We start from the raw sequence: 13,406 nt of genomic DNA on the forward strand, positions 1-13,406 counted from the left end.
TGTCGGTGACATTGTTATCTGGGTAACAATATATCTAAGTATACTTCAAATTTCACCATTATTGAGATGAGAGATTATGATTGGTATGCATTTCCAACTATGTTGGTTTCATTTTAATTTTTTCTTCTTTTAAACACTTAATTTTGATCCATCCCCAACTATTTTCTTCCAATTCATTATTAAGGTTACCAAAAAAATTAGATTATAATATGATTTAAAACTTTAACCTTTGTTTTTTCTGAAGGACTTTACAACAAATATTTTTAGGTGGTAAGTTGTTAGTTGTTCTAATTTGAATTCAATACTAAAATTACTTTTTTACCCAACAATAATAACTAATAACAACTTACCATTTAAAATTTATTGTAAAAGTGTTATGAAAATGTTGTGATTCTTTTTCTTTTTTTGGGTTAGTGTAGATGTTTGACTTCTCTTCTTTAACAATAAAAATGCTATATCCACGACATATTCACAATCATATGAAACTAACTAAAAGTAAAATCCATGCATAAACGTGCCATTAGAATGAATTTTGAGTGAATGGGCATCAATTGTTTTGATTGGGCCGAAAATAAAAGCTAATCATAGCCCAATACATAGATCCATAAACTTTATACCAGTTCTTGAGGCCGAATCACAATCCAGACCCAAACACAATAGGGTTAAAAACACAGTCCAAGCCCATTCCAGATCTAGTTGGATAACACACGGAACCTCTCCACTCATACCAGTCGCAAAGAAACTCCGGCCGAAACTGCAGGTTTCAGCCAAAGAAACGCCGATCTCTCTAGAAAACCCATAAAAAAAGAATTAAAGAGAAAAAAGAACAACAGCAACAACAAAGAAATCAGAGCCAGAAAAAGAAGAAGAAGAAAGAAGCCGAAGAAGAAAAGAAAGCCAAAAAAGGCATGGGCGTCGATTACTACAAGATTCTCCAAGTAGACCGAAACGCCAAAGACGATGACCTCAAAAAAGCGTATCGAAAGCTCGCTATGAAGTGGCACCCCGATAAAAACCCTAACAACAAAAAAGAAGCCGAAGCCAAATTCAAACAAATCTCCGAAGCCTACGATGTAAAATCCCAAAAACCCTTACTTTCTTTTCTCACTCTCTCAAATTTTTATTTATTTATTTTTTTATTTTTTTGTTGGATAGGTTTTGAGTGATCCGCAAAAGCGAGCAGTGTACGATCAGTACGGAGAGGAAGGGTTGAAGGGGCAAGTGCCGCCGCCGGGTGCCGGTGGCTTCTCCGGCGGGCCGGAGGCCGGAGGACCGACGTCGTTTCGGTTTTCGACTCGCAGTCCGGACGATATCTTCTCTGAGTTTTTCGGGTTCTCGGGTTTCGGAGGCATGGGCGATTTCGGTCACGGAGCTTCGCGTGCGGGCGGGTCCGGGTTTCCGAGGGGTATGTTTGGGGATGATATATTTGCTTCGTTTAGAGGTGGAGCCGGTGAGGGCTCTGTTGCGGCGCCGCGAAAAGGCGCCGCAATAGAACGCACATTGCCGTGTAGTTTGGAGGATTTGTATAAAGGAACTACAAAGAAGATGAAGATTTCTAGGGATGTCACTGATTCCAGTGGGTAAGTCTTGGTTTTTTGATCACCTTTTAATCAATCACACTGTTTTTGATTTCATTGGTTTCAATTTTTTAGTTCAATTTAGATTCTAGATCTACATGTTTTATTATGCCTTTTGTTTTGTTTATTTTGTTGATTAAGACTTTGTATAGAATAGATTAGCAGACTGACTCTCACAGATCAGAGCTGACCCAAAAAATTTTGGACCTCAAAATTTGTTATTTCAAGACTTCAGATTGAATTGATTGGCATACTTCATATCAAGTATGACTTCGGATAAAATTGAATGAAGAGAATACTGTTGTTGTTGGTGGTGGAAAAAAAATTTATGTGGTTAACTCTAACTTGTTTTTTGAGGATTTATAGCGGATTCCAAAATTTTGAAACTAAGGCTTGGTTGTTGATTTTGTGTCTATTCCATAATTTTATCTGAATAATGATTTTGTGCTGGTGTGTAATTTGTACCTACTTGACTGTGAAGCTTGCTGAGTTATTATAGTTTTACCAATGTGAGGTTTTGGGTGCCAACTGATATTTTCTGCTATGTGTATGTAATGTGTTTTGAGGATTCCGGTGTTTAGGCTTGTTAATGTGTTATTCATCTATTTTTGCTTTAAAAATATGTATTTCAACTTTAAAAAGAAGGGTTTCTATGCTGTATAACTCTGGAACTTGCCACTTGTGATTGAAGCAGACCGCATCTAAGCGCTTGTAGGTTTGGCGTGTATATGGTATTTTGCAACTGATATTTAATAAGTTTGCTTTGGTAAGAGCAATATTTTGACAATGTCTGGTGGAAGAGGGGTGTTTATGTATGAATACATCGTAATGTCACATTAAATCGTGATTGTTTTGATGCAATAAGTGAACGTTCAATTTTGTTAACAGTTTTAAGTTGTATCTTATTTTTAATCCAGTTCTGGAACGGAAGCTATCTTAGAGATGTATATAGTTAGAAATATGTTCTGGCAGGCAGGGGGACATACGATGTCATTACCTGTCAAAAGTTCCTTGTTTGTGATGGTGTGCAGGATGATACATGGTAGATATTTGGGTAAATTGTGTTGACAAATACATGTTTTTTTGTAGCATTTGCTGTTTTGTTTTCTATATTGAAAGATCCAGTCGTTGAGATCTTGTTTAGATTTTATGAGCCAGTGAAAAGTCCATAATTAAAGCAAGATGCCTTGCTGTCTATAGTTTTTCAAGATATGACCGCAGAATGAAGAAGCTTACATGGCCCATAGCTTGTATTTTCTGAATTTTGGCACTTTGAGGTCAATAATTGCTGTAAAACTACTAGAACCTTTTGACACTTGATAACCTTTTGTTCTTAACTTTATTGGTGGTACTGTTAGGAGTTTGGGATATTGTCAATCCATGATTATGTGACTTTATTGTGTCTGTTGGGTGAGAGAATAGTTTGCATGAAACTTTGTAATTACTTAAGGAACTAAAGTTATCAAATATATATGTGCAACAAAATGAAATTTTCTTTCTTTTGTTTTTAACTTTCTAGGAATCAAAATCATTCCTTTCTTACTGTGTTGTTGTAAGTTTGTTTCATCAATGTTATAAATCTTCTGGGTATGCAAGAAACAGCATTCTACACACACTAGAAAACTAAAAGAATTGGACAAGAGATCCCTTGCATATGAAATTTCTTTTGATAGTTTGTCTTGACTGGTCTTGCATATGTTATTTTGTTGTACAGGAGACCGACTACAGTGGAGGAAATTCTTACAATTGAGATCAAGCCAGGTTGGAAGAAGGGGACAAAGATCACTTTTCCGGAGAAGGGAAATGAACAGCGAGGTGTTATACCCTCAGACCTAATCTTTATTATTGATGAGAAGCCTCATAGTCTCTTTAAGAGGGATGGCAATGATCTAATTGTCACCCAGAAGATATCTCTTGTGGAAGCTTTGACAGGTTACACGGCACAGTTGACCACACTTGATGGGCGGAATCTGACAGTTCCCATCAACTCCATCATCAGTCCCACCTATGAAGAAGTTGTTAAGGGAGAAGGAATGCCAATCCCTAAAGAACCTTCCAAAAAAGGAAACTTGAGAATCAAATTCAATATCAAGTTCCCCACCAGGCTTACATCAGAGCAGAAAACTGGCATTAAGCGACTATTAACTTCTTCATAAACACCGGTGGTATCTCTCCCTACCATCTTCCAAACTTGTGTAAGCTTGCTTTTATTTTCTTTGTTGGTTCTCATTCCTGGAAAGAAAGAAAATTCATGCTTTGTGAGCTGAGGATTCTATTAAAACAGTTATTTAGGCTTTTAATATTATTTGTGTTTTTTTTTGTCTTTTTTCTTTTTCCAATCTTCTTTAAGTGCACAGGTTTTGCCAGACCACTCATGGTTGTAAAATGTTCACAGAACAAAATTTATGTACCCTCGCTTACTATGGGCTTGAGTTGCCATTGGTCACCCTTCCCCTTAGATTTTCCCCCCTTGTGCTGTGCAGCACCTAATTCTGAAGAACAAAAATGGTTGAATTGCTATAACATGTCTACCAGTTTGTGAGATGTAAGCTTTGCTATGATGCAAATTTGGTGACTGGACAAAATTCAACCTTAGAATTAGTTCTTTTCTTATCCAGTTATTTCCAGGCATTTGAGGGGCGCATCTTTAACTTTTGGAGGACTTAAAAAGTGCCCTGTTCTTAATAGCAGAAGTGAGTCAGAACCGTTTTCAGTAGAAATTTAAAACTGCCACTGCCTGGTTTATGTGGAAAGAAACCCAGCTATGGTTGGTGTCTCCTGGGTATAATAGCTAGAGGATGTTTATTGATTCTTCAGTGGTCATTTGAAGTGAATTGTGAATTGCTTTATACATACTTTATAATTGGTGTATTCAATATATGTATAGATAGACACACACACACCTTATTCGGAGAGCATGAGGTTCTGTGGCACGTTCTTGAGATTCTTTATATTTAGACTTTCACCTCAACAAATATTACATTTATATGATAGTTTTAGTTTATTGACCGCTCAGCAAAATAATTGTACATTGTTGACAAGAATATTGAAATTTAGCCAAATTGGATTTTTTTTTTTTGGGTATAAGAATAGGAGGGGATACATGTTTTATGCTTTAATTATAAAAATATATATTCTTTAGAATATTTTTGTTTCGTACAAATACAAATATGTACGTAAGTTTAACTTATGCTATGGTACCTTTTACTTACTATGGTGTAAAGTAATTGCCTTCTATTTGCACCAAAATTAACATCTTCCTTTTATCAACCAAAAAAAAAAAAAAAAAATGACATCTTCCCTTTTATAATATTAATTAATATTTTTGAGCTTCTATTTTTCTAAATGATACTAATTAATATTTTGGAGCTTCTATTTTTCTATAGAGTTTAGGTGCCCATTTGGGATAAGCTTATTGTGGATAATTTATTTTCAAAAGTGATGTATATTTTAATAGGTGAAATTTTAATGAGTATCTAAAAAAAAGTAAAACTTCAAAGTTGTGGAAAGCTATATCTAGATAGAGAGGTGCTACATCTACAACATTTTCACAACATTTTTATAATAAATCATAGGTGGTTAGTTGTTGTTGGTTTAAATTTAAACTTAACACTAAAATTATTTTTTTGCCCTAATAATAACAACTAGTAACAAATTGCTACTTATGATTTGTTGTAAAAATATTGTGAAAATGTTGTGGACATATCATTTGACATATCGTTTCTCATCTGGATAAGTTGACAAAAGAAGTTAGTTAATAGGTTAACTAGGGAACTAAATCCCATAACAAAACCAGTTATTTATGTATATCATAAAGTTATACTAACGAGCTCAAGATTTAATTATATAAACTAATTAACTATAGCTACTTTAAATTACAACTTGTTACCACCATGGTTGTCAAAATCTCGATCTGGATCTTACGATTTTACGATCTCACCTACCCAAAACGATCTAAATCTTTCAAGGATCTTTGCGATCATTCAGGATTGGTAGGATCGTACGATTCTGACAATCCCAAACAACCTTGGTTTCTTGTAATCTTCTTTAACTTGATAAAAGGCTCAGTTGGACCCAAATGAAAAATAAATCCCAATAGATTAAGTTTTTCCACTCTAATATAAAGAGAGTATCAGTTAGACTCAAATAAAAAATATTCCAATAGAGTGTCACATTTTGAGATTTTTGGCATCTTTAAATAATGCTACAAATGAATGTAGTAATGTATGGTAATTATATCAATGAATGTATAATTTATGTGATTATTTAACATACCAATGTGTATTTTTTGTTTTTTTCTCAAATAATGTAGGATCTTACGATCCACGATCCGATCCTACGATCCACGATCCGATCCTACGATCCACGATCCTATGTAGGATCCCGATTTTGACAACCTTGGTTACCACACACTGGTCCTTAACTAGATACAACAATAACGTACGTCTTAGTTGGTTTAGGGTTCTAGCAAAATCTCCGCCCACCCTCCCTTAAAATAGAAAATGTTGAGGTGCGATCATAATAGTTCTTCTATTATCCAGAAATTAATACCTGAGGAGCTTAGACAAAGATAAAGAAATTGTAGTCTAACAAGAGAGTTAAGCCAACTAGATTATGAGATCAATAGTTTAAAACTAAATCAATCTTATATTGTTGTTTCAAATGTTCAGACTCAAGACTTATCTCATTTCAAGACTCTAAGTACTGGTTTACGACTTGAGAATATAATAATTAGCGTACATCCACTACTTCTATCACTTTTACTAATACTAAAATCAATCTCCTGTGAAAGATTATGAATTTTTTTACCAAACTAAACCCATTGAAATCAAATTGAACATACGCGTAGTTGGTTGACTATGCCAAGAAAAGCATAGAGATTAGAGACAAATACATGTGGGTTCAATATCGAAATCACAAAACTAAGGAGTCACCAATGCTAATACAGATTAGCCAAAAGTGAAAAAAGCAAAAAAAGTACCACATCATATCCTATCACACACCCCCTATTTTTACTATCTACACTCCAAGTCTCCCAAATCGTACGGCTATATACCCATCAATCCCATAAAAAAAAGAAAAAAAAAGAGTGGAGATAGTAATTACCCAATATAGCGTTAATTTACAGAGTCTCTCACAAGAACCCACCTCTATGTGTTTCGCTCCTCACGTTTTTACATGCTTCTCTCTTCTCTGTTTTTCTAAAGTTCTCTCTCTCTCTCTTCGATCCCTCTCCGTACTCTTTCTCTGCAATTCCAATTCATCAAGTAAATACTTTTCCTACCTTTAAAATTGAGGAAATAAAAAATAAAAAAGTCCAAAACGCACCTTTTTAGATCTCCGAATTCTGATAGGTCATGGAAATGGCTGCCAGTCCTCGAACCGTAGAGGAGATCTTCAAAGATTACAGTGGCCGCCGAGCTGGTGTCGTTCGTGCTTTAACTTACGGTACTTTACTTTCTCTCTCTACAATTACTCTCTCTCTCTCTCTCTCTAAAAATATCAATCTGACCGTTGCTTTTTTTGATTCAGATGTTGATGAATTTTATGGACTCTGTGATCCAGGTACTGTGTAATTAGACTTATTTTATTTTATTTTAAATTTCGGTTTTTTTTTTTGTTTGGTTTGGTTTCCGAGAAACCGAGGGGAAGTTTTGTTTGCATGGTGTGGTTATGGTAATCAGAGTCGTAGGATTGGAATGGGAGGTCAAAATTATTATAAAATTAAAAACTTATTCGTTTCTTTTTATGTGGAAATGTATTTTTTTCCTGTTCAATTTGAAAATTTTTAGATCTCTAGTCTATGAAAACATTTAGATAGTGAAAGTAATAGTAATGCAATTGAAATGAAATGATTGGAACTTCAAATCTAAAAGTCTAGGTCAAATTAACTGTAGAAAACTCAATTTGAGTTTTACTGTTTTGTTATGATCCAAACAGAGCTTGTTAAGTGTTTAGTTAGTTAGTTAATTTGTTTTTTTAATTCAAAATTTTTTGCCCCTTTTGTTTTGCTATAGATAAGGAGAACTTGTGTTTGTATGGGCATCCGAATGAAAGTTGGGAAGTAACTTTGCCGGCTGAGGAAGTTCCACCGGAGCTTCCTGAGCCAGCACTTGGGATCAATTTTGCAAGAGATGGCATGCACCGGAAAGATTGGCTTTCATTGGTTGCAGTGCACAGTGATTCTTGGTTGCTTTCTGTGGCTTTCTATCTTGGAGCTCGTCTTAACCGCAATGAAAGGTAAAATCTTTCACTGTTTTTATTGTTCCTGCCACATTCATGTGCTTCATATGATATTGGAGTTCATTTGAGAAATCTGATATTGATGTATTTGTTGAGCAGATCTTTGGGCGCTCCTGAAAAATTGAATTCCTTGTTGTCTCTTATATTTATTTTTAAGCTGAAAATCCATATATAACAAATGGGTCAGCGTCATCACGAAAATCAGTGCAATTTTAATGTATCTCTCAGATGGAGTTCATTGATTTACAATATCAGTTGTGGTGATGACTTTAATTAGCTTTGTTGGCTCTGGGGTTCAAAATGATAGCTTAGTGGTAATGGCATCCTTTGTGGTGTCCCATGTTTGTGGTTCTAACCCCACCTCCCTCTCCCCCTCACTCACTATCTACCTATCAAAAAAATTATCTTTATTGCCTTTGTTGTACTTGTTGGAGTTGGATTTAAAACTTCAAATGCTAGAAGATAGAGCTTAATGGGTTGGGATTCTACATGCTTGATCTGAAATCTTGTTTCTTCTTTTCTAGACTTTTTTCAGGCATTGTATTGTGCTCTTAATATTTGGGAGAACTTCTATACACACTCAGTCTACTTCAGAACTCTCCGTGTTTAATAAAGTTCTTATTGTTTGTCAAGAAGAATTATGTGTTGAAAATAGAGCCATTCTAACTTTGACAGGGTGTCTAAGTACTTCCTAATTTGTTTGTTTTTTGAAGTTATGTCTGTTCCTTCTTTTTCTCAATTTTCTTTTACTGAAAGATTGTCTTTTTGCCTCATGCTATCATTCTGTTGGCTTACAGGCTGCAGCATCAGAATATGTTCCTTTATTCTTTCTCTCAGTCTACCTAATTTCTTCCAAATGGATCTTGGTTGTCTGCCATTTTTTTTTCTGTGTTAGTTTAAAAGTTCTAGTAAATCAATTTTCTTTCCCCACTGCTCTTTGCATTTGATGCAATAGTGATTTACATGGTTTAGTTTGAAGCTCCCCTTCCCCCTCCCCTTGGAGCCAACACTTAACAAAAAAAAAGTTTTACTGATCCAAGAAGCTTTTTTGTCATTCTGTTGTTTGGAGATTCATGAACATGGTCTGTGTATTCTGGAAGAATTTCAGTCCTAGAATTGAGGGTAAAAACTATGAGCTTAAGATAACTGGAGTTATCACTAGCTGATTTATTTAAAGAATGATCAAGCTTAAGAATGATTTTTAATGGAAAGGAAGGCTGATGAAGCTGTCAACTCTCCAACTGCAATGTTGTTTTAAGTTGTCAGTACTTCTTATTCTATGCTGAAACAATTTTTTTTGTCACATCTTATAAGTAGTTCAATGATTCAAGTCGAGGGAACGAAAAAAGGTAGATGAGCATGTAATAACATTAGCAGAATTAGTAAAAAGGACTTGTCAATCAAATTGGTGACAGAGTGATTCTAGATAGGATAAAATGGCAAAAAGGATTACATGTGGCTGACCTTGATTACCTGCTTGAGGATCCATAGTTGATTCTAGAGCTTTGGGCCTAAGGTGTAGTTGTTGTTGTAGTGTGAAACATTTTGTATGTAATAATGATATCATATGCCTTTAAAGTAATCATGGCACTGATGGCTAATTGCTAGCAGATATGTGAATATGATTTTAAATCCCATGCTATTTCATGGCATTCTAGGAACTCTCTTGATTCAGTAGCTTTACTTTGCTTATATTGAACTGCTGGGACTGGTACAAGAATCATGGTGAGATACTGCGTTCTAAGGCCATACCTGTTTATGTTCAAAGCCATCTTTCTACAGTTTATCTAAAAAAAAGCCATCTTATCCTGTGAGGTTGGCAGTTTTGGGTCAGAGCATGCACGTTAGTGGCGCAATGACATTTATTTTACAGTAGCTGAGAAATCTGAATGGGGCTTGACTGAGCGAGTTATTATTTGTAACTATACAGAGAATTTCAGACTCCTTTTTCTCTCTTAAAGTTCTTTTTTTTTTTTAACATCCACTATTGTTATGATCTAAAAGGAGGTTTTTCATGTATGCAAAATTGCATGCCATTTTCCCTTGTTATAATTGTCTATTTAACATAAATTGAGTTGAATTTTTTGACAGGAAACGTCTATTTAGCTTGATCAATGAACTGCCAACCGTTTTTGAAGTTGTTACAGAGAGGAAGCCTATAAAAGACAAGCCCAGTGTGGATAGCGGAAGCAAGTCTCGGGGCAGCACAAAGGTTAGAAAGATGGAACTTAAGCTTTTTTTAATTTCTTGATTCTCATCTATCATTGAATTCATCATACTTAAGTTAGGGTCTATCAGCCTCTGGCTCTATCTAAGGTTATGTTTGTTAAAATGATAATCAAAATCAGAAAAATAAATCTATAAAAATACTGTGTGATGAATGAATGATTATGTGTATTCTAAAATGTCAGCATGCATTTGTCGAAACACTATTCAAGAAATGTATATGATTTAGGCTTGCAAAGCCACCTAATTACCAAATATTGACCTTCTGCAAGAAGAAATGTTATTGGCATTTGGCATACTGGTTTTACTGTTTCATAGTACTAATGCATGCTCATACCTTTAATCATTACTGGGTTCACTGTACTGTAGAGATCAAACGATGGACAAGTTAAGATTAATACTAAGTTTGCTGATGAGAATTTTGAGGAGGAAGAAGATGAGCATAGTGAAACCCTTTGTGGGAGCTGCGGTGGAAATTACAACGCAGATGAATTTTGGATTGGCTGTGATGTCTGTGAGAGGTGGTACCATGGAAAGTGTGTGAAGATAACACCTGCTAAGGCGGAAAGCATCAAGCAATACAAATGCCCATCTTGTATGAAGAGGGGCAGGCAGTAGTAGTCACTAAAGCCAATGTTGGGAGATGAATAGCATTGTTCCAGTGGCTGACAAAAAAAATGGTATAGCAGTGTTACTTTTTTAAAAGTTATGTATTGAGTTTGCTCTGTAATATTTATTTCTAACAGATTGTTTCAAAGTGGTTTAAAGCCATCTTCCCCGGTGAATCCTTGTTCAAATATTTTCTTATATAATTAGAATCTGTTAATTTGTGTCAGATTCACCAATAACATACATATATAGTCGGTGAAGTGCTTTTTTTTTTTTTTTTTTTTTTTTTACATGTACATACACGTCTATGCATTGTGATTGTAAAGGAATGTGTTCCTTCTGAGTACACATTAGTTTTCTATATTTCTAATTATTTTCTGAATCCCCATTAGGATTTGTATAGAGACCGTTGAATGTGCCCCTATTGGGCCTAAAACTTGACTTTGAAGATTACGACTGCTGCAAAAGATCCAATGCATCAAGGTTAAATTCTTTAAAACGAGCTTTGAGATTGGTGATTCAGTTGAATTTTTAATTAATATATACTTTACAAGTTACACCCAATGCCAGCAAAGCCCCAACTTATGAAGTAATCCAACCATTTTTAATGTTTATGAACCTTGGAAAGTAATCAAAAGGTCAAATTGTCAAACCTGAAGCATGGAGACAATTACGGAGAGCATCAAGGCCCCTTACTATAGAACAAAGCAACGAATTGGTCCGCGGCCCAAGGTGGAAGGTTAGGTGTAACTGGGCCTCAATTGCCTAGTAAGAATTGGGCTTCCTACTAAATCCTATGTTTAGACTTAAATCAAATGGATCATAAAAACGATACATGGGTGTAGCTAACAAATATTCAAGCTTTGTTTGGTTGAGATGATGGACATGCAATGATAGAAAGGATTTGTGTTTTCTACCATGTGTATTTGGTACAGATGCCGGAATAGTGGAAATATGGAGATTATATTGCTATCATGTCATTTTAGAAAAGTGAAATAATAGAAAAGTGAAGGAGTAATGTTATAATTTTCTTCTTAATGGCATATCCCATTATGTTTTCTTCACAATTTGAAAGTGGACTTAGGTGGAAAACTCCAATTATCCCTATTTTCTTTCCTCTTCATTTTCACTCCAACCAAACCTTGAAAAATTACATTTTCCTCTTCATGCTCCTTCCATCCTATTTCCTTCTTTTCCTTTCCACCCCAACTACACATTGCATTAGACCCATGAAGAAATGGGACGACTCATACGTACGCAAAGTGACTGAATGAGTTGGATCGAGTTGATCCATAGAGTCACATGAGTCAGCCTTTTTTTCCCCCTTCTTTTGTCAAAAACCATTTTCATTTTATTTTGGTTTTGATAACATTTAATCTATTTATACAACAATCATATTTATACAATCAAAAGCCTTGTGGCTCGGTAATGTTATCTAATTCTCCCAACAAGGAGAACTTGAATTGGAATCTCCTTGTAGGAGCCTTTTTTGCGTATTGTGCGTTGGGCTGGGCTGCCTCTTGCGGTAATGGACCCGAATGTTTTTGAGTAAGGGAGTTGGGGCCGGTCCAATTGTAACTCAACTTGGGCCGGTTTGTGCACAAACTATGCCTCGTTTGCCAGGAGTAGGCTTGCGGCAAGCAGAACTGTTTCAGATGAGTTACGGTAGGCAGATATAATAATAATAGCAAAACATAGTACTCTGACTATTTAAATAAAATGACCAAATAATCCCTACTTATAAAACATGATTACAGTCGTGATAATGTCATTACAGAGAAAGTAAAGGAGAAAGAAAACAATATGAACTAATCAAGAATGGGCATAAATCAAGTTTTAAGTTTGGTTCACCGAAGCAAAGCCAAAGAGGGGAGAACGCCTCCTCTCAATGCAAATAATCTCCCAGGAAAAGATCCTACCGTGGGGATTAATGGCTTTGAGGGAGTCGGACCTGAATGTTTATTGCCCAAAAGGAATCCTTGTTACGTTTTGGAAGAGAGCAGGATTTGAAGCGGGAGAGAGGGAAACCGATTTACTGGTGCATGCTCATTGTATTATCTCTCTTTGTTCCTCAATTTCCTCTCTTTTTTTCTCTATTTTCTTTCTTATCTTTTTTCTTATCTTTTACTCTGTTTTCTTTTTTACTCTGTGAATACTCTGTTTTTCGATTCTTTTTTCAGGGCACGGCAAGGGCCCTTTTATAGTGCTTGCTGTAGCCAGTTTTTACTACTTTGCCCCTTAATTGCCTTTGTTTGGTCTGGGAGTACTTGCCAACTGCCAAAGGTGTGTGACACTCACCCTTGCCAGACAAAGGCAGGTTTGTTTCATTCCTCAGTCCACCGTAGCACTCTTTTCTGCCACGGCATAAATGCTTTCTCTCTCTTTCCCTCAAGGCATGCACCTAACGGTTCCCCCCTCAACCTTGCCTCTTTTGGGTAGTCTGTCATCCCAGCAGGACGTAACTCCCAAAAGGGCTTGGGTAGGAGCCGCAAAATAGGTCTTTTCCCCTCTCCCCACCATCAAACCATACCCCCTTTACTTCTTACCTCTAGCCCATGACCCCACCATGTCCTATATTGGCTGGGTACAGGCTGGTGGTGCTTGGACCTTGCGCGTGCTTTCCTTTCAGATATGTCCAAGAGTCTGCCTGCTGCTCATGCGTTTGCCGTGATCTGGAGACTCTCCGTCTGTGTTTTCTGACCTTTTATGTGGGCTTTTCTTTGGTTTCCCGTTCCATTCAAGAGTTGGGCT

General features: G+C 35.9%; 2 protein-coding genes across 5 annotated transcripts in view; both read left to right on the plus strand.

Annotated features, from left to right (window-relative positions):
- The first annotated feature begins 700 nt into the window (after positions 1-700).
- On the plus strand, positions 701-4,121 carry LOC126692376 (uncharacterized). Of its 3 annotated transcripts, none has more exons than XM_050387971.1 (4): positions 701-1,073; positions 1,156-1,580; positions 3,292-3,772; positions 3,928-4,121. In XM_050387971.1, the coding sequence occupies exons 1-3, from the start codon at positions 909-911 to the stop codon at positions 3,731-3,733; spliced, it is 1,032 nt and encodes a 343-aa protein (XP_050243928.1). In that variant the 5' UTR covers positions 701-908; the 3' UTR covers positions 3,734-3,772; positions 3,928-4,121. The 3 variants fall into 3 exon arrangements, with proteins under 3 accessions (XP_050243928.1, XP_050243929.1, XP_050243927.1); XM_050387972.1 differs by having other exon boundaries at positions 3,935-4,121; XM_050387970.1 differs by lacking the exon at positions 3,928-4,121 and having other exon boundaries at positions 702-1,073; positions 3,292-3,897.
- A 2,561-nt stretch (positions 4,122-6,682) lies between these two features.
- Positions 6,683-13,406, plus strand: part of LOC126692379 (PHD finger protein ALFIN-LIKE 1-like) — a 72,927-nt gene continuing 66,203 nt past the window's right edge. The window contains exons 1-5 of one of the 2 annotated variants that reach the window (XM_050387975.1): positions 6,700-7,025; positions 7,110-7,142; positions 7,595-7,817; positions 9,912-10,032; positions 10,416-10,881. In XM_050387975.1, coding sequence (XP_050243932.1) covers positions 6,935-7,025; positions 7,110-7,142; positions 7,595-7,817; positions 9,912-10,032; positions 10,416-10,664 — 717 coding nt within the window. In that variant the 5' untranslated portion in view covers positions 6,700-6,934 and the 3' untranslated portion in view covers positions 10,665-10,881. Of the gene's footprint in view, positions 7,026-7,109; positions 7,143-7,594; positions 7,818-9,911; positions 10,033-10,415; positions 10,882-13,406 lie in introns of those variants that run through there. The other variant, XM_050387976.1, reaches the window with a different exon arrangement.

Source organism: Quercus robur, chromosome 7 (assembly GCF_932294415.1).
Source record: "Quercus robur chromosome 7, dhQueRobu3.1, whole genome shotgun sequence".
Classification (NCBI taxonomy): Eukaryota; Viridiplantae; Streptophyta; class Magnoliopsida; order Fagales; family Fagaceae; genus Quercus; species Quercus robur.

Excerpts from the sequence above, each read along its gene's own strand:
- LOC126692376 (XM_050387971.1), top strand. The coding sequence starts at position 909 with ATGGGCGTCGATTACTACAAGATTCTCCAAGTAGACCGAAACGCCAAA. Across the intron at positions 1,074-1,155 it reads AAATCTCCGAAGCCTACGAT|GTTTTGAGTGATCCGCAAAA; the intron begins GTAAAATCCCAA and ends TTTGTTGGATAG. Across the intron at positions 1,581-3,291 it reads GATGTCACTGATTCCAGTGG|GAGACCGACTACAGTGGAGG; the intron begins GTAAGTCTTGGT and ends TTTGTTGTACAG.